The sequence below is a fragment of the Cryptomeria japonica genome, chromosome 11 (assembly GCF_030272615.1).
Source record: "Cryptomeria japonica chromosome 11, Sugi_1.0, whole genome shotgun sequence".
Lineage (NCBI taxonomy): Eukaryota > Viridiplantae > Streptophyta > Pinopsida > Cupressales > Cupressaceae > Cryptomeria > Cryptomeria japonica.
The window spans coordinates 670,800,858-670,823,394 of record NC_081415.1 but is presented as its reverse complement, the minus strand read 5'-3'; the positions used below and the strand labels follow the sequence as shown (position 1 = coordinate 670,823,394).

Sequence of the window (22,537 nt, the reverse complement as noted above, 5' to 3'; positions counted from 1 at the left end):
CTTCTTGATGAAAAGAAAGACATTAAGCTTGGGGGAAATGATGGGCCATTTTAATGAATTTTTAATTACCCTATTCATCTTTTAAATCCTCTAAAGACTGCTAAACTTGTTAATACTTTTCCATTTTTATGACTAATTATTGAACCCTAAAGCATGTTTGTTAATAAAATGATAAATACTTATATGTGCATCTGATTATTGGTAAAAGCATGTTACATTTTATGATTTATTTAATGTTGAATGAGTATAAGGACTGACATGTCTTGTACCAAAAAGAATGAAGAACACATGACATAGACTTACTATAGCTGAAGAAAGTGTAGAGACAACAATATTCCTATAGTTGGGTAGAACACAAGTTTGCAGTGATAAGCATAATGTAAGTTAAGGTGTCCATTGAAGCAATGGTATCAAACTCCTATTTCCAGCATATATTTGTACCATTTATAATTATTTTGTTGAATCTATTATTAATTCTCTTCTATTATGCATTCATCCTAGTCATCAAACTTTCATTTATGATGAATTTATAGAATTCATCTAGGACTTCATTTTCATCTTTTAGTTGTGTCTCTTTAGTAAATAGTCCTCTTATTGTTAGGAATGAATGAAAAATAATCCAAGATAGTTAGAATAGTTAGAATTATATATGATGTAAATAAATAATGGATTGGATGGATCATCTTGTGTAATTTTTTTATAATTATTATCAATAATCAATTAAATGCAAATATTTATCTTTGTGAATGATCATGCATGAATCATTGTCAAACTATTAGTTGTATTTTAGTAGTTTAGCCTTGTAAGTACTCTTACCAAATTAGGGTTCACTTGAGGCAATTAACTACTCGTAGTTGGTTTGTTAATATTATTTCAATTTTGTTTATCATTTAATATATTTAGTTGTTGATATCATGAGGGTTGTAGATCATGTAGTGGATTTAGTATATGTCTTTAACTAAAACTATCATTTATCTTTGTAAAATTTGGCTATAGAGACATCCACCTAAGATATAGAGTCCTAATAGAAAGATCAATAAAATGAGAAGATCAATATGACAAGAATAAATTATATTCCTATCAATAATACAAATACAATGGATGATATTACAAAGGCGATCCTTGGTTATATATGCCAAGGTGAACATAGGATTGCATAAGTTTATGACACATACATCTTAATTTTATGACTTGATACATAAAGTGATAACATATCCACTTAATGTGGGAAATCAAATTAAAGTGGGAAGAATCCTATGTGTTCCCTAAGTAAAATTAAGTAACATGTGTGATTAGGACCTATGGGAGGAACTTACTATATACAACACCCCTTTCACACCAACAACCCCCTTAAATGCAACTTAGGGAGAATGAAAACAAATTAAAAAAATGCAAGATGCAAGATGGGTCCCAAATACTAGGCCATGTTGGATACCCATGTACATATACAATCCAATCTCTCATAAATGGAGAAAGGGAGAAAAATATTCCCAAAAAGAGAGATGAATATACAAAATACTTTCAAAGAAGAATGTAATGGAAAAAAACCTCATGTGAATAAACAGTCCCCCCATAAGATAGAAGAAGAGAGAACATGTAGCCATCCTCAATATAGAACATGCACCAATGGTAGATGCTTGAAACTATATGTAGAAGATGGTCAATGATCGTCAAACAACATTCCTCCCCTTAGCAAGAAAAAAAACAAACACGTATGAATGATGTCTTACCATTCCTAGAAGGAAGGTGATGGAAGATAGATGCAATGTGATGTCTCTAAAGTATTCTCAAGTGTCTCCATGTTGATGTTAAAAGCTACTACATTCCAATCAGGTGTTCTAGAGCACATTACTAAAGATGACAATCCAAGATCTCCTAGAAACTGATGTAGGATATCATCCAAAGATACGATTACCTCCTTTGAAGACATAGAGACCTCCTCCAAAAGTTGTTCCAAATTATCCACACTCATATCAAACCACAAGGAATGATAATGTATACAATATAGAAGAGGGTTATATTATTCCATCACAACATTTAAGAAGGATAATCTCCATCAAAGAAAATATGTATGCCATCAATGGTGTCTCCTGATGCTCTACAAAAAGGATTAGAAAATCTGTTTGATGGCAACACACACAAGAGCACAAGAAACAAACATTAGTGTTAGCAACAAGAGATTATCCTAAACAGGCATATCAAGAGAGATATTAAGCATGAAATAGAAAGCATATAAACATAGAATAAAATAGCTAATCAAGATGCTCATAGTTGCTCCTCCCTTGTTCCTCTCCTCTCCAAGTCGCAAATGAGTGTAGCTTTCAGCTTTTAGCACTAGCCATGGATGCCATATGGAGATTCAAGATGGTTGAATATGATAAGCAAATGCTATGCAAGTGTAGATAGTGATGCTATGAGAAAGCTCTATGCTAATGCCAGTATAACAACAATACTCTAAATGTTTTTTTTTGCTTGAGGAGAAGGGTTCTATTTATAGAAGAAATGGGGAAATGAAGGGTTAAAATTGAATGGTTTAATCAAGGGCCAAGTTTGAAAGTTGGGGATCCATGTGCACAATTGGCACCAATAAAATGGTGACAAGTGTCAACATAGGATTGGGTTGAGAGAAGAGGTTGGAGGCATTAAAGGCCAGAGAAGACCTCATGGTTATATAGAGGCCAAGGGTCAAGTCCAAATTAAGATTACCCACTGGATTAAGAGTTAATCCAAGGATAAACCTTTGTGCAAATGTTTAAGAGATAATCATGGTCAAAGCATTAATGGCCTGATGAGACCTTTGGGTTGGGTAGAGGTTGAGTCAAAACAAATGTTTTAACCATGTGGGAGGGTTTGAGGTAACCATTAATGGTTATTGGAGACTTTGGGGATTAAGTGGTTGAAGGTTGAAAGCCTTCAATGGTTATCAAAGACTTTGAGCCATTTAGTGGTTGAAGGTTGAAAGCCTTTAATGGTTATCAAAGACTTTGAGGGTTTGAGAAGTGACTTCCCTTTTGCTTAGGAATGTGACAAAGTTTAGAGAAGGGGTTAGGTTATTTAGAAGTGATTAGAAAATTCTAGAAGGGGTTTAGGCATGCAAGTGGATTTTGTAGGAAAATGCAAGTGGGAGAAATTTTGGTATTTTCAATTAAAATAAAATCATTTATTTCAATTAAATGGTGTAATTTGCATTTGGATAAATATTCAAATAAATATTAATTTATTTAAATGAGAAAAATGAAGATAAAGCATTAAAATGCTTGAAAACTTTGAGGGAAACCATTAAAGGCTTGAAGACTTTAAGGAAAACCATTAAAGTCTTAAGAAGACTATAGAAGGAAGCCATCAAGTTTGAAGACTTTAAAGCCATCAAGTTTGAATACTTTAAGGGAAACCATTAAAGGTTTCAAGTGGGTGAGGATAAATAGGATTTTAAATAAATAATTTATTTAAAATAGTTGTGCAACTTGCTTTTGTAGGAAAATACAAGTGGGTGGAGGATAAAGGTGATTTAAATAAATTATTAATTTATTTAAATGTGAGAGGTGGGATTTTGGGGGATTTAAATAAATATTAATTTATTTAAATGTGAGAGAATATTTAATTAAATAAATATGATTTATTTATTTAATTAATGGTCTGAATTTGGTTAAGTGAATTAAATCAAATAAATTGAATAATTAATAGGAGAAGAGGGTTAACATGAATTAATTAAATATTAATTTAATTAATTATTAATTGATGGTTAAATAATCAAATAAATACTAAGTATTCATTTAATTAAGTGGACAGATTTATGTGACTACATCTCCCATATCTACAAGATAGAACTCCACAAACAAAATTGCAATTCCTATAGACTAGTCATTACAACTCACTGTATTTTAGAGACAATGAATATCATGTTGCATCGAATCATAAGATGCCATATTTGTAGCAACACAAGTATCATCACAATATATGTGATATCAATAGGAGGAGATATAATGCAAGGCTCAAGAATTGGATCACAAGTGAGAATACCCAAAATCAAGTAGCCAAAGTCCTCCTCAAAATATGAATCCATACTAGAAGTGTGATCATCATTTGAAGAATCAAAGTCACCAATAGAAACAAATTTTGAAAAGGAGTACAGCTGAAATGCATGATCTACCACCACATTAGAAATGCCACCTCTACTCTCCAAGTCCCTAAAAATAATTGAATCAGGAGTGAATTCCACAATTTTCCCTTCTTGACCATGAGTGATTTGATAGATAGAAAAGAGATTGTTTGTCAAGTGAGATACATAGAAAACATAATTAAAAGTGTCATCCCCAATATTAATATATCCCTTCCAAATTACATTCATTTATGCATGATTACCCATCAAAATACGTGACATATTACAAAGCTCAAATGAAGAAAACATAGATTATGAAGATGAACTTACAAGATAAGTTAATATATAAGTTATTCTAAACTATTACAAGATAACTATATGTCAATTAATTGTGCTAATCCTTGTATCTAATTCTTATTAACTATACTTAAATGCCAATGCCTATTCAAACTAATGGATGCTTTTTAAATTAATAATATTTTCATAAAAAATATTATAAATGTCTCACCAAAGGGTCCACAAATTAGTGATAATTTAAAAACAAATTTTATATATAAAAGTTGTCGCATGAAACTCGTTGTTGTTTTTTATTAATTTATTGCGAAACAGGTCATTCCAAAAAAAGTTGTCATTTTCATTTTAACTTAAACGTCACGTCTTAATAGTTAAAGGGGAACATAAAATAAATGCAAGTTTTGGGGTTTGTAATCTCCACTAGATTTTCTATGCAAATCATTGGCCTTTCACTATCATACTTAATTCATGCACATTTTTATTTTTCTTGGAATCATCATATTGTATGTAAATAGGAACAAAGTCCCTTTCAAGATAAATAGTTGGCATCAAAATTATATGGAGAAATGTAAAATAAATGTGGAAGTCAACTTAAAATAAATTAAAGATATTTAGGTAGATTTGTTTATATATAAAACTCAAAATAATAAAATGAATATTATAGAATATAGGAATTTATTGTCTATGTTTTTAGGTTATTCATGTGACTTTAGAAGTGAATTGTGCAATTGGAATTTGATTTTGTTTCGTAGACGTGATTTTTTGTGTGTGCATTCAATCTTTGCTATAGTTCAATATTTGCTTCTCAATTTACCTTGATGCTTATGACTTGCATTACTTGTTTGATAGTATTATACTACACGATTTTTATTAGTCCTACAATTTTTTAGAAATAATAATACGTTTTTAGAACATTCTCATACATGTTTCTAATAAAATCACAGAAACTTACAAAATCTTGGCTCTGAAACATGCAAGAGCACAATGCATATACCCTCCAATTTACTCTCCATTTCTAGCAAATTTATAAACATTGAAATCATAATTAATCCATTTACATGCATTCAACGCTCCATAACAGTTTTGGTTTACATGCATTCAACAGTCCTTAACAATTTTGATTTACATGCTTTCAACACTTCTTCATAGTTTTGATCTACATTCATTCAACGCTCCTTAATAGTTTTTGTAGTTTCATGATAATTTGTAATTAAAATATTAAATATAATTATTGTTCTAATTTTAAAAATTCTTATATTTTATTATGTATAATTATATATAATAATAAATAAAAATTATTTTTTAAATATAATTATAATTAAGCTATTGGAATTATGACTATTAGCTTGAGTAGATTATAAGTTTTACATTATTTTCTTAAAATAAAAAAAATCATATACATCATTAGGGTGAAAAAAACATGACAAACATCTACTTTTTTTTAATGATCTAGTTAATAAAAAAATAATTAAAATCTTGTAAAAATTTTAAAGAACATATAGATAGTTAATATAGTTAAAAATGATAAATATAATCTTTATTATAACTATTGTATACATTAAGATAAAAGTTCAAAATATAATGATGCAAGTAGTTACTTGTTCAAAATATTGTATATACATACAAGGGTCCTTTATTTGTTGATGAAAGTAGTTAATGCAATAATAAATACTAAGCCATTCCACAAATGCAATAAAAAGACATATTACTTCACCTTAATGGCATGGATACAATGCACCACCACAAGGAGATTATACCAATTCAAGTATGCCTACAAATATATCAACTAAAAAATGAGGAAAACAAGTATGTAAACCAAGACATGCTCAAAATTGAGGAAATCTCCAAGGCATAAATGAAATAAGCTAAATAAAGAAATACATGCAAATAAGTATACCTTTGACCAAAAATTCAAATCCCAACATTAGAAGCCATTCAAAAGGCTTGGCCCAAAATGGAAAGATAAATTAGGGCTTTCAAAATTTACTAAACACACCAAAATAAGAACTAAAATATGGGAAAATAAAATTTATTTGATTCTAGAATTTCACTCATGTTTTACAATTTGATTTAAAAATATTTCTCTAGCACATGAGATGTTCACTCATGATTTCCTCATCAAACTCGTAGCTAATATTTTCAAATTTTGTATATGATGAAATGTTTCCAAGTTAAAGCTTATATAAAACACCAATACATAGCTACCATATAGTCATCTTAAATGTCTTAAACCCAATAAATCATTAGTGTATTTAAAACATCAACTAATTGAATATATGGATTTGTAAATTTATTTATCAGAACTCTCTATATAACACATTTTAATTAAAAAAAATGCAAGCATTAAAAAGATGATTACACTACCTTAAAAATTTGTAACATGGCAATAAAATATAATTGCAAAAGCATATGTGGGCCCAATGATCCTATCAAATCACATTCATAAGGTACTTTCATCTTGAACTACCAAGCACTTGTAAACCTTCCAAATGATGGCATTGATTTATCTTTTCAAGATAAGTGAAGAGAAATTGGAGAACTGTCATATAATCACATATTATATACTCTTTTCCAATAAAATGGTTAATGCATACAACCTTAGACCCACAATATTAGCAATGCCCACCCAAACCAACCAATAGAAATAAGTGTGATGGATGAAAATAAAATCAGGTAGGCTAAGACCTAATCCAAAACTCATTCGTACATTAGACTAAGAAAGAGCCTAAGGAAGTGATTCACTTTGACTTTCTCTTATGAAAGAGAGTCAAGGAATACTTTAAGGGTCTCTATTCCTTTTCTAATATGAAAGGGAATGTGCTAAATGTAAGATGCAAACAAACTAAGCTAGTAGAAGTAATAAGAATAACAACAAATAATAGCTGGATATAGAAATGAAACTAAGACACAAAGTACAAATTTGGAGAAGGAATTCTGATGTCCACTTGATACTAAAATCTGAACCTGATTAAGCTAGACAGGAGCACAAGGCGCTTTGGTCCCTGTCACTACACTTAGCTAGAAACTAGAAATTTGCAAATTGAAGTGGTCTAGACCTGGACTACCAAAACCTACAACTAATTGAGGAGGACCAAGGCCTTGGGCATTTTGGTCCCAGAGGTTTGAGCCCAAATTCTGCAAATGGGTCCCTAACTATTGACTGAGACTTCCTGTAAATTTGCAACTCCGAAGGAAACCTGTACTTGCACCTATGATCTAAAAAATGATGCATTTGGGACTATATAGGGTTTTGCCTTAGTCAAACCCCTTGTTTTGGTGATTTCAACCTCCATAAATAGCCAATAATGTATTGAAAAGTGTGTGTTCCCTAGAATCTCATGTGTTTGTAAGATTCCTATGAGCTAAAATGCAAACTAGAGTTCTACCCTATGTTTTGAGTAAAAACCCTAACTGAATGTAATGTAAATGCTTTAGATCACAAATGCAATGTAGATCTAAAGCAATAATGTAAATCTGAAAATGAATGATGTATAGATTTGAAACTCACATAGAGATATAAAAATAACATGAAACTATACCAAACCCTAAGGGAGAGGTACAAGTCAATCAACAGTCGGTGATCTCCTTATTATTCTTCAATATCTCCTAAGCTTCCATGATTGATGAAAAATTGATGAATGATGAATTTGCTAATTGTAGACTTCACATAAATAGGTGCTCTTTCACTTCACAAGGATCTCCTTCAATTGCTAGATAATCGATCCTCAAATGAGGGAAAGAAAAGGTTTTATATATGAAACCCTAACTTTAATTTTGATCAAGGATGACCTAGAATTGATCAAATTACATACAAAGTGGGATTTGAACATTATAATACCACCAAATTAAGATCTTGAAATTCGAGGAGAAAAAAGTTGGGATTTGTATGGCGGGCATACCGGTCCAACCAACTTTTTTTCCAAATTTCTAGGGATGCAAAATATCATGATTACAAAGTCAAATCCATCTTGATGGTTCAATCCAAGGTGTTTATATATGCGAAAATGTGCCTTGAATATGGGAAATAGGGCTTTATTAGGATCAATTAAAATAAAATTAAAAGAGACACGCTTAGGGTTAAGGGCCCAATTTTATAATATGTGAATTGATGAGAGATGACCTTAGATTTAATTAAATTCTTAAAATAATCTTGAAAATTCAAAATGGAATGAGACACACTAAGGCAGGTGCTAACCTAAGCGTAAAATTGGACAACCCCAATTAGGGGTGTACAATTTACGACGCTACAATAAGACCATGATGTATCACCTTGACACACAAGAGCCTTCGATTGTAAATGAGTTCTAAGGGTACTCACAACCCCACTCTAAAATAATAATAACTTACTCCATAAAGTTGCATGGGCCTTTGAATCATACTTATCAATATTAGATCAAATTATTTGACCATATTAGTGGCATCATGATCTCCAAAAATCTCATGGGCCCACAATATCCTTATACACTAATGAGAACACATTTAATGCAAACATACACATGAAGAAAAAATAGATAAAAGGTCCCACCAATTATGACTCATCTTCTCCATGTCCAATGGTGCAATCAACCATTGACACATTTGGTCAATAGATTCTAGGGAACACTCTATATAGATTCAACACTCAATATAGATTCAACACTCAACCCGCCCTCCTCTCTCATTTAGTAATATAATGGTTTATATTATTATCTAAAGCTTGTAAGATTGTAAGACCATATTACCTTATCATGATTATAAATATGAAGCCTAATTATAAACAGGACTAGAAAAATATTCATAGGGTCAAGAATTAAGGGAATAACACATGCTCAAAACATTGATAAGGTCAACAATAGAGCCTTCTAAAAAATGAATTTTTATAAGTTACACAAGCTTTCTCATCTTATGAATCTAAGGATCATAAGGGTGAGACACTTATTTTTGTTATAGATTCTACTTCAATTAAATAGATCCTTGACTTTAGAGTTTCACATTAAATGGATTTATCATAAGATAAACATTTTATTCATTTGAGACTTGTCCTATGCCTCATATTATAATGGATAACAATATTTTTATGAGTGTTTATGGGAGAGGGCTAGTTGACATAGGTGAAGGATCATTCAATGATTTCCTCTGTGTACCTTTCTCATCAACTAATTTCACATCCATTTATCAAATTACATAGTAGGACAATATAATTGATTATGTGGTTATTTAGGATTTTTGTATTACTACCATTATTGCAATTAAGAAGGTAGACGATTTATTTAAATTATATGTAATTCCTTAGATTTGTATTGTGATATTCATTTGATAGATGTTCATACTCACACATCTATTTCTAATAATTTTTAGAATGTGCACTCACTTGAAGGTTCAAGTTCCTTCATTAAGGTTCTAGAGACATGTGTTTTCATTCCTTTGTCATCACCTAATACTTGTATAGCTTTTATCATTGCCTCTCATGATAAAGTTTCTATTAGTCTTCTTGATTCACTTCATAGGGCCATCCATCTACCAAATTTTTTATATATTTTAAAGTTTCATCTTTGGGATGCTAAGTACACCATTAAGGACCTATTCCTGCTTTTTAACAATAGTCGTTCTACAATAGAACCTCCACCATGTTTGGCTTTTTTTCTTCAAAAGTATCCATAGTTCTTTGAGTTTTCATTATCTTTAGTTTAGGGTCACAACACTTGAGCTAGGATTGACACCTTTGAAGATTGACTTGATGATATTTGAATGATTTCTATAAATCACTCTTCCCTCATTGAATTTTTTCTTTCAAAGGGTAAAAATATTATTTGGCAAGCATGGATCATCTTCAACTATCATTATCAAGCATCCACCATTAATATTAAACATCATATTTAGGGGCTATCTAATCTCTATCTTCATTCTCCTCCTTGTGTGGTCTATCATTGTACATTGATACCTCATATAGCATGTTTTGTTTGAACCCAATTTTTAAAAAAATTCTCACTCCCTCCTATGTTGCACTAATGAGGGGTTTATGTTAGTGAAATATTTTATTTACCTTGGATATGTCCATATCCCAAGTGTGATATTACACCTATTAAACAAGTTTCTGTAGAATATTATGAATAATCAATTTTCTATAGATCTAAGTAAGAAATAATAACATATGTTCAACTTGATTTGGGGTACATAGATGCTACATCTACCTCATCAAATATTGATAGATGGTGGTTAAGTTTCACACCCATTTAATTAATGCCACCTCCATCTTAGCTAGATTGATAGTTAGATGACATTTAACTCAACACTTAATTTCCAATGGTTGAGAACTAAAATCATGACTCTTACATACAATTTTATTGATTTATTCATCTTAGATACCTACATAGTTGCATGCAATTCTTTGTAGTTAATCAATTTATTTTTATTTTCTCAATATTAAATACTAGCGTACAATTTTTTTTCAACATCATTTATTGTTTTCACTAAGCTTAAGTAATCTTCTATAGTCACTTAGATATAGGCTCATGTTTGGATTCCCAAGAATCCTAAATTTAAATTAAAATCTTCTCTTATAAATTTGTATTATCTAAGATAACAACTAATTTTTTTATTGTTGTGATCAATTAGATATGTATACTCATAATTATGATTTGTAATCATTGCATACAAAATTTTGTTATATTGTATATTTTGTTGTTTGTTATTTAAAATTAATAAGATTGTACATTTAGAATTTATTTTTTAATGCATGTGTACATTCCATGCACATTGCAATTCATCGTGTTTTGTGCAAATATAGCATATTAGATTGCATTAGATAATTGTTATTTTTAAACTATAGATTCTATATGTTCTTTTAGGCCATGCATATAAAGAGATAAGAATAAATATAGAAGGCCAAGTTTTTCCAGTGATATTTACTATTTAGTTCTATATGGCAAATAATAAATCGTGTCATGAATTCAATAGGAACTAAGAATCCATACTTTTGATACATGTTGAGGCTATGTGAATTAGTCTATATTTACATATATTTTGTTTGGATAAAATACAATATCATATAAACTCAATTATGATGATCTTTGAATTGTATGTGCACATATTAATTGAATTAAGAATACTTTGTAATTTCTTGTGAACTTTTTTTTTTATCAGTAAATGACAATCTTTTAATTTGTCAAACACTCCACAAATTCAAACCCGCCCAGCCTAGGCACAAGGCTTGTGGGCCTAGTGGTCTAGTAGAGGTTTGAACCTTGGTGACAATCTCACCAACTAAGTGTTTCAATAAAGAATAAAAAAATAAGAGAAATGTCAACATTTATTATATACAATAAGTACTAAGAAAATCATAAATATATTGAAATCTTAATAAAAATAAATAAATTGATATCATTAATAATTAAATTTACTTTTTTACATTGAACAAAACAAACTACAAAGAATAAGAAGCACCAATAAGTAGCTGGCCCTTCAAATTTATTGATAATGAAATAAAATTAAATACAAACTAATTGCGTGATAAATTAAAAAACTATTTTAATCAAAATAACCCAATCAGAAATTTTAAAATGATTTATTTAACTGTGCAAGGTTTTACAAGATATCAAAACCACTATTAATATGAGCACAAACATTAAAAAACAAAAATTATTTGGATCTATTAATTGCGACACAAACCAGCCCAATTAAGAAGCCCTAAATTCACAAATGATTGTTTATTATTTCAGCAGCCAAAAAAATAGGTTTTGCATCTTGACAATGGAGCTCGATTTTATTGGTTCGTGATTATTCTAGCTCCAAAACATATCTGTCGTACAGCATGTTAGTGACAGGTTAGTCAATCGTAACCGTTAACTGCAAAATCGATGGTGTAAAACAAGCGATCCGTACTGTCTTTTTGGAACCAGAATAGACGTGTCCATTTTATTGAGCCACCCACAGAAAAATATTTTAACACGTGATTTAACCTTTAATAATTTGTTCCTTCTCTTCTTCAATGATTTTTTCTCTCTAGTTTATATTCTGGAATAGTAGTTGAGAGAGTAAACATTTCACCTGTGTAGAAGTTAGAAGTTAGCAGATCAAACATTCCATCTGTGTAGTTGAGAGAGTAAATATTTCATCTGTGCAGAGAATGGGGAACAATCTGCATTTTGTACTTGGCATTTTTGGTTTTGAAAAACTACCCTTTTTCTTTCTTTCTTTCAAATGACATTAATAATATATCAGTGAAGTCTTTTCTGTAAAGATTAGAAAGAGCAGAGAAAACAATAATAGAAATAGAAAAGCAATAAGAAGAGACAACACACGATTTATCGTGGTTCAGCAAATATGCCTACATCCACACTCAAAGCAGGGAATAACTTCTATTAATCAACCTCAAATACATGGGCTACACACAGCCATTATATAATCATATTCAGATATGAAATGAACAGTTGGGAGAATGCGAAGGGTCATGTGACCGTTGGACTTCACATTCCCAACAATCTCCCCCGTGAAGGCCAACTGGCATAGCCATGCACTGGCATCCCTGCTTCCATTTTTGAAATTCACATTAAAACCAGCCTACTAGATTTTAGCTTCGCGAACTCTTGTTCACATACACTTCGAATCAGCCTTTTCCAAATCAAAGCAGAGTTAAAAACTATATTAGGCACAAACTCACCCATTATGCCAAAAACCGAAACACCACTTTGTCCCAGTTTAAAATACATTTCTTCATCACCATCACCTAAACTCCCCCGTAACAGAATATCTACCGATTCACAATTACTGGATTCTAATATCCAAACATAAAACTCAAACCTTACAAGGAACAAAACAATGGCATTATTTTCATTATCAAACAACTCTATCAGATTGTTATCACAAGTTCGAGTTCTCTCACCCTCAGGTTGTTCATTATCGACGTTGGCACTATCATCCACATCCATCCAATCAGGTTGGTGAATGTCAATGCATTCTGGTCGATATAAAACATCTCCTCCTCCATTAGAATAAGCATTAACAGATTCAATAACATTTTCATTCACTCCATGTGATGCCTAAAATTGCTTGGAGCGATGCACATTGTCCTCTGCTCCCGTCAATGGTCGCTTTCACTTCAAACCAGAAAACAAACTTTTATCATTTACTATGTCATCTAAATCCATAAGCTCATAGGCTTCTATGAAATTATCTACACAAAGGTTGTCATCATTATGGGAGTGCCTCTTTATTTTCGCCAAGGCCATGCCATCCGCAGAGCTCTCTGAAGCCAAAATTTCTCCCAGGCCTCCTTGCCCTGCTACCTCACTCCAATCTGCACCCTCCTCATCTTGGGAGTCAATAGCAGATTCAGCTTGGGTTTCCAATGGCATACACTCTTCCTCCCACGATCTCTTGAGTTCATCCTCTTCAACAACAACCACTTTTTCAAAATCTTTCAGCTTAGAAATTCTAGCGTCTATGCAGGGACTATCATAGCGTTCAACCTTCACCACATGAATGCCAACAACTTCTCGGCCATTAACAGTTTGGCCAATAAGTGCCAAGGCTGGCTCAAGGGGAGAGCAAATAAGAATCCCAACATCATTTTCCTTCGCTGGATTCTCCTCTTCAACTGAGACCCCCTCTTTCTTCCAGCCATCCCACCAATGTATGCGGCGCTTGAAACATAGTTTTACATGAAACGTAAAACTGCCATAGAAGTTATAAATTTTACCTACTCCTTCCTCCATCTCTACTCAAGCCAACATGGCTCTGATACCAATTGTAAAGATTAGAAAGAGCAAAGAAAACAATAACAAAAACAGAAAAGAAATAAGAAGAGACAACACATGATTTATCATGGTTCGGCAAATATGCCTACATCCACACTCAAAGCAGCGAATAACTTCTATTAATCAACCTCAAATACATGGGTTGCACACAGCCATTATATAATCATATTCAGATATGAAATGAACAGTTGGGAGAATGCGAAGGGTCATGTGACCGTTGGACTTCACATTCCCAACATTTTCTAATCAAGTAGATTTCAGCCTTCTTGGCAAAGGGTGTTCCACGGATCGAACCTGGACAATGTCTTTTGGCTCAACTCTACCTGTCTATAATTCATCATCAAATTCTATGTGTTTTCTTTTCAAATTAGTGTTAATAAGTCAATAAACTTGTGAAATATTTGTTATAATTTGCAGCTTCCAAATGGATTGGGAGCATTGCTTGGTGCAGCACAAATTCTACTTTCCTGTGTGTACAGAAACTCTAGCCGCAATAATGAAGATTATGAAAGAGCTATGATTCAATGAAGCAAATTCTTGGCTGTTGTTTTCGTTGGGGGCCATTCGATATTTTTTTTTTAGTATTTTTCATTGGAATTTGGTTAAGTGGCGTACATTTCGCCGACCCATTTTTCATTTACTTATCAACTTTATTACAAACAAACACGATATTCGTGAAGTCGTAATACCTAAAAAGACTTTAAAAAAGGCTCTCTTGAAAATTATCTACATTGTAAATCATGTGAAGGGACTTTCTATTGTAATATTTCTTCCTCATTAATATATGTATTGTTCATACATGGAAAAAAGGAAAATGAATGAAGATTTTTTAATGTAGTTTATGCGATCGAAATTGAGAACAACATAATGATCTTAAAAGAATCAATCGGCTGATCATGTTGGAAGTGAAGTCCAACGGACTCCTTCCACTTTGCCGCCAAAACCTTTGGCTCTTCATCTTCTATTTGTAAAGCTCTTTAAGAGCTATTTGAATATCATTTGTGATGTGTGTTCTGAAGCTGCTTGCAGCTATGTATGTACAAACCAGAAGTGGTCATCAATAAATTGATTCCCCTGCTTTAAGTGTGGACGTAGGCAAACTGTCGAACCATGATAAATTGTGAGTCTCTTTTGTCTCTATAATTCATTGTTCTTTTTTCAGCTCTTCTAATTCACTTTAAATCCTAACAATTGGTATTAGAGTGAGGTTAGATCACTATTAGGATTTTGGTGGTTGAAATTTCGGAATCATGGAAGAAGTGAAGATAGAGAAGTTTTCCGATCAGAACTTTGGGCTATGGAAGGTGCAAATGGAGTCTTTGTTGATAAAGCAAGACCTTTCACTTGCGCTTCAAGGGAAAGCAAAGAAGCCATTTATGATGGCTGATGAAGAATGGGAAAAATTAGACAAGAAGGCAAAAGTGACAATATTTCTCTCGCTGTCTAACAATGTTCTCTTTAATGTCATGGGTGAAGCAACAACGAAAGATGTATGGGATAAACTCACAACCATGTATGAAATGACATCGACTACCAATAAAGTGTTTATCATGAAGCGGTTGTACAAGCTTAAGATGAAGGAAGGTTGCACAATGGCAAATCACATCAATGAATTTAATACATTGATTAGTCAAGCAACTTTGGTGGGGATGAAACAAGATGATCTGAGAGCAAGGCTATTATTTTATTATGCTCTTTACCAAGCAACTGGGATGGCATTCTAACAATAGTTAGCATATCAATATCCGATAAAAATAAGTTAGTTTTTAATGATGTAGCAGGTAGCGAAGATTTGAGAAGGAAAAATGAAGAACCTTCATCTGATGAAGCCTTATTAACAGTGGTAAGCACTGAAAAATAGAGGTAGGAGCCATAATAGAGGCAGAAATAATTATCATAGACGTTCGAAATCAGCAAGGAGATCGAAGTCTAGAAACAGAAATGGTGATTGTTGGTTTTGTGGCAAATCTACTCATGTAAAGAAGGATTGTAGAAACTACAAAAGGGCACAAGAGAAGGTGCGAGACAGCGAAGCACATATAGTCTACAATAAAGATGATAGTGTACTAATCCTTTCAACAACCGACACTACTCCGAATTCATGGGTACTTGATTTCGATGCCTCCCATCATGCTACCTCATTTCTTGAAGCGTTCATTAACTACAAAGAAGGTCATTTTGGAAATGTTTTCTTAGGAGATAACAAAGCTTGTGAAATTACAGGCAAGGGTGATGTGTTGCTACCATTAGAAGGTTGTAAAACATGGTTGCTCAAAAATGTTCGGCATATCCCACAATTGAAGCGAAATTTGATATCCGTTGGACAACTCTTTGATCAAGGTCTTAATGTGAATTTTCTTCCGGATACTTTGAAGGTAACTCATGGTACCATGCTGATTGCAAATGGCAATAAATTGGGTAGTCTATATATATTTAAGACTCATGGTGAAGTGGAAGCTGCAATGGTGATTGAGGACATCAAAGCAGATCTTTGGCATCAAAGGCTTGGGCATATTAGCAAGAAAGGACTCCATGTTATGCACACAATAAATTAGCTTCTGGGTTTCAAACTTGTCGACTTAGCTTTTTGTGAACATTGTCTTTATGGCAAACAAAAGCGAGTCAGTTTTTTGAAAGGTGGGTGTGATACAAAGACAACACCGCTGGAGCTTGTATACTCGGATGTTTTTCAGCCTATTGAGGTAACCTCCATTTGAGGAGATAACTATTTTGTCACCTTTCTAATGATTGTACAAGGAAAGTATGGATTTATATGCTCTTTAAGAAATCTGAAGTTTTTTCAAAATTTAAATTTTTTAAAGCTTTAGTTGAAAATCAGACTGGGCATAAGATTAAGTGTCTACAAATAGATAAGGTGGAGAATTTTGTTCACATGAATTTGATGATTTTTGTACTGATAATGGGATTAGAAGAATTAAGGTTGTTCCTTTCACTCCTCAAGAAAACGGTGCAGTCGAGAGGATGAACATGACAATCCTTGAAAAGGCACAATGTATGTTATCAAATGCAAGTCTAGGCAAGGAATTTTGGGTAGAGGCTTGTAACACAACAATACATTTGACCAATCGAAGTCCCTCATCTAAATTAGACTTTGGTATTTCGAAAGAGGAATGGAAAGGGAAGAGGATTCCATACTCGCATCTTCACGTGTTTGGATGTGAAGCTTTCTCGCATATACTCAAGGAGAAAAGAACCAAACTAGATCCCAAGTCGCAGAAGTGTATTTTTGTTGGGTATGGCAAAGATCAATTTGGTTTCAGGTTGTGGGATCCGGTTCATAGAAAAATTATTTGCAATAGGGATGTAATTTTTCATGAGACTTCCTTCCCTACACTGCAAGGTTCAAATAAACCAGATAAAGAGTATGTTCCTTTGTCTCTGTTTCAAAATTATTCTACTGGTGCTTTTCTTCATATCTCTCATCCGGTGGGAGATCCTATGTCATCTACCATGGTTGAATACAATTCTTAGACTGAGAATGGTGAAGAAGAAAGAATTTATCAAGACTGCTCACAGCCATTTGAGATAGCACACCATGGAACAGGGGGACCGGATAACATATCCTATGAAAAATCAATCTTTTTTATTTTCTCAATATTAAATATTAGCTTACAGTTTTTTCAACATCATTTGCCGTTTTCACTGAGCTTAAGTAATCTTCTATAGTCACTTAGATCTAGGCTTATGTTTGGATTCCCAGTAAATCCTACTTTGAAGTTAAAATATTCTATTATAATTGTTTAATTATCTAAATTTATATTAGATATTTTATTATGTAAGATAACAATTAATTTTTTGATTGTTGTGATCAATTAGATATGTATGCTCCTAATTATGATTTGTAATTGTTATATAAATTTTTTTGTTATTATATATTTGTTGTTTGCTATTTAAAATTAATAAGATTGTACATTTAGAATCCATTTTTTAATCCAAGCGCATTCCATGCACATTGCAATGGATCATGTTTTGTGCAAATAGAACATATTGGATTGCATTAGATAATTGTTATTTTGAAAATATAGATTCCATATGTTCTTTTAGGTTATACATATAGAGAGATAAGATTGAACATAGAAAGGCCATTTTTTCTCAATGATATTTACTATTCAATTTCATATGGCTTTATTTTGCAAACAATAAATTTTGTGTCATGAATTGAATAGGAACTAAGAATCCATGCTTTTGATACATGTTGAGGCTATGGGAACTAGTCTATATCTACATATATTGTTTGGATAAAATACAATCTAATATAAACTTAATTTTTATGATTTTTGAATTAGATGTGCACATATTAATTGAATTAAGAATACTTTGTGATTTTTTTTTTAAAGTGGTAAACGATAACCTTTTAAGCTGTCAAACTCTCCATAAATTCAAACCCACCAGCAAGTGTAGGCACAAGGCTTGCGAGCCCAATAACCTAGTGGAGGTTTGAACCCAATCAAAAAAATTTAAATGATTTATTTAACTTTAGAGGGTTTTACAAGATATCAAAACCACTATTAATATGAGCACAAACATTTTAAAGAGAAAAATTATTTGAATCTATTGATTGCGACATAAACCAGCCCAATTAAGAAACCCTAAATTGATGTGACAAATGATTGTTTATTACTCCAGAGAAACAAAATAGTTTCTCCATCTTGACAATGGAGCCCGATTTTAATTAGCAACCCACAATCTGTGGCAAGGAAAAATATTTTAACACGTGATTTAACCTTTAATTATTTGTTCTTTCCCTGGTTTATATTCTGGAATGGTAGTTGAGAGAGTAAAGATTTCATCTGTGCAGAGAATGGGGATCAATCTGCATTTTGTACTTGGCATTTTTGGTTGTGAAAAACTGTCCTTTTTTCTTTCAAATGTTATCTTCATAACAGAACAGTGAAGTCTTTTCTAATCAAGTACATTTTCTCTGTTTGGTTATTACAGGGAATGTTTTTGGAATTGCTCTCTTTGTAGTCCCTCTGTAAGCCTCTTTCTCATATGGGAATGGTTTTCTAAATGGTGGTTTAGACATGTTTTCTTTAGTGGGTATTTGCCAGATCTTATGATGAAGAGTTTGGTCTATGCAGGATTACATTCATCTCTGTGGTGAAGAAGGGATCCACTGAGGAATACTCAGGCATTCCATATGTGGCTGCACTCTTCAACTGTCTTGTCTACACATGGTATGGCCTTCCATTGGTCACTTCTGATAACATTCTCGTCTCGTCTGTTAATGGATGTGGCGTAGTTTTGGAGATTTTCTATATTTGTCTGTACTTGACGTATGCCCCTCCAAAGTACACGGTAAGATTATATTTCAACACATTTTAAACTTTGACTTGTTTAAACAACGCACTTTAGGCTTATCCTGAGATTGTAACCATTTGAAGGTGTGATAGCTTTTGTATGAAATGGAGGTGAGAGGAATGATAGGACTTGTTTGTGTTTTGTTTGGATATGGCAGGTGAAAATTTTGAGACTGTTCATTGGAGTGCTGGCTTTGTTTGCTGCAATTGTTGCAGTTTCTGTTTTGGCTTTTCATGGCACTGGACGAGAATTGTTTGTTGGGATCATCGGAGTTGCTGTCTCTGTTGCCATGTTCGCTGCTCCTTTGTCTATAATGGTGAGTCATAGATATAATATTGTTACAATCTATGAAATTAATTCGAAAGTGCTTTATATTTTGATAGTTAAAGATATTAGCATATGAGAAATCAAGAATATATTAAAGTTATCAAATCTTCATATATTAATGATTATTATCGTTATTTTTAAATTAAATCGTATAAAAGTTTTCATATCAATATTTTGAATCACACTTTGTAATCCATAATCAAACATATTCTTACACACTAAATTATGAAAAAATAAAGTAGAAGTTTCATATCTTGAGAACCAATCAGTCGGTGACCTTGTTGGATTGGAAAGGTTGATTCAAAGGGTTTGTGTATTTCGACCTTAGTTGCTTGCAAAGGGTGGTCCACGGATCGAACCTGGACAATGTCTTTTGTCTCAACTCTACCTGAATGGCACTCAAAGTTATGGTCTACTACTTTCTTCACGACCACTTTATCATTATTTCAATATTCCTGCTGCTATGAATGCCAAGGGGACCCTTCAAATTAACTAAAACTAAAGTCTTTTGTTAAGAATGGAATAATTTTTTTGGTATTCATCAAAAAACTTATTCAATACATATCCATCCATATTAAACCTCTGCAATAGACCATTTGGTTTCTAGAATCTCCTTTACTACAAGTCGTTCTCCAAAAATTTACCTAATGAGCAGTAAGTAAGTAATTAATTCATTATGATGAGCAATAAAATCATATATATATATATATACAATATTCACATGAGAGTCTGAGACTGATCCTGCAATATTCACATGGGACTGATCATGCAGTGCAATAGTTAGTTGCAAGCACTGACTCACTGGTTCATAGTTCTTTTCAAAAGCGTTTATGGTTTCGGCCTCTTATCGATAAAAAAATAAAATAAAATATTCACATGATTTAGAACTTGTTTTATGGTTTTAAAATATGCAGTTTTTACATTTTATAATAATAGTAACTCATCGTGTATTTTTTAACTTGACTTTGTTAAATTTTTATGATCAGTTTAATAGATGATTAAAATTTTACACAATTAATTTTAAAATCAATAATGAATTATTTGTATTTTTTATTTTTATATGCATTGATGCTCAACAAAATCTTCCCTAACATTTACATTGTCTATGCCCTCCTTTTCATATTGCAGAAATTGGTAGTCCAGACAAGAAGCGTGGAGTTTATGCCCTTCTTCCTTTCAGTCAGTGTATTTCTCTGTGGTTTCACCTGGTTTTTCTATGGCATTTTGGGCAGAGATATATTTGTGGCGGTAAACTTCTACATTTACACTTACTAAATATGCTCATTGATATTTATGATTCACCATCAAAATCTATATTTTAGATCATACGTTCATCGATGTTTTACATCATATTCTAAGATTCACCATCAAAATTTATGTTTTAGATCATACTCTATAATTTACTGTCAAAATTTATGTTTTTTTTCTTTGAAATTTGAAGACAGACCAGTTAGTGTTAATAAGTCAATAAACTTGTGAAATATTTGTTTTGATTTGCAGCTTCCAAATGGATTGGGGGCATTGCTTGGTGCAGCACAAATTCTACTGTACTGTGTGTACAGAAACTCCAGCCGCAATAATGAAGATTATGAAAGATCTCTGCTCCAATGAGACAAATTCTTGGCTATCGATATTTTTTTTGTGTTTTCCGTTGGAGTTTGGGTTAAGTGGCGTACATTCCGCCGACTCGTTTTTTGTTAATTTTATTAAGTCGTACTTTAAAACGACTAAGAAAATGGTATTGAAAATTATCTACATAGAAAATCACATGAAGTACGTGGAAGAAACGGAGGGAATGGGATATCTAAAATTAATTTAGATATTTTGAATAGTGGGAAAATTATCAGTTTAAGGTGTTTATATAATATAAATATTTAATATTGTAATGGTGAAATTTGTAAATGTATTTTTTATCTAGTTTTATGTTTAGAGGGAACGTTTTGATATACGTGTATATTAATGAATGCCATAATCTTATGTATGGTTGGTTTCATCCTAAAATAGTCTTTATCCATTCATATAGAGGTATATCTCAACTTTACTTTATCTTTATACACACATATTTATTTGTCTCACCTTATCATCGTATTCATTTATACCTACCTCCATATATCCTTTAGCCACATGGAAATTGCTTATCCAATCACTATCATTTTTTTGTGGTTGTAAAGTCAGCCCTTTCCTAGCCTCCTTTATTTTCCCACCACAAACCAACTTAATAAAAAAATTGCACAATTTAGTGGTATGTAAAGTCATTTAAATGCACGAATATTTTGCATGATCAAGCATTCAAGCCTCTTCTCTCATTCTAGAGCATTAAAGAAGCAGTCCATGGTAAAACACATGGATTTGGTACAAGTTAAAATAGGTAATGAATCTACATATATCATTTTAGGATTCTCTATGTTTTTTTCCAACTTTATATATAAATTTCTAGGGGTCAAGCTAGGAGAACTTATCTCTTAGTACTAAAATGACATCTCTTCCAAGGTATAAATATTGTCAGTCTTTCAGTCAGAAAAAGTCACAAAGTAGATACAATAATTAGGGGAGCAACATAGAAGAATTGGATATTGTTTAGAATCAAGTCTAAATCTAATGGAAAAAATCACAATCAAAAGTTTTTGTTGGAATCAATGAACACTAAGAGGGGGGGGTGAATCAGTGTTCCAATATTTATAAATTTGTTAATCTGATTATTTATCAACCGGATGCACAAATAAGAAACTGAAATACGGAAACACAAAGCAAATATGCACAT

The 22,537-nt window shown here is 32.1% G+C and overlaps 1 protein-coding gene across 1 annotated transcript; it reads left to right on the top strand.

The window, feature by feature from the left end:
- Positions 1-15,506: 15,506 nt before the first annotated feature.
- On the top strand, positions 15,507-21,705 carry LOC131070677 (bidirectional sugar transporter SWEET1-like). Its single transcript, XM_058006269.2, has 7 exons — positions 15,507-15,711; positions 15,909-15,970; positions 19,035-19,123; positions 19,230-19,446; positions 19,607-19,765; positions 20,905-21,024; positions 21,277-21,705. The coding sequence occupies exons 1-7, from the start codon at positions 15,507-15,509 to the stop codon at positions 21,385-21,387; spliced, it is 963 nt and encodes a 320-aa protein (XP_057862252.2). The 3' UTR covers positions 21,388-21,705.
- Positions 21,706-22,537: the final 832 nt, after the last annotated feature.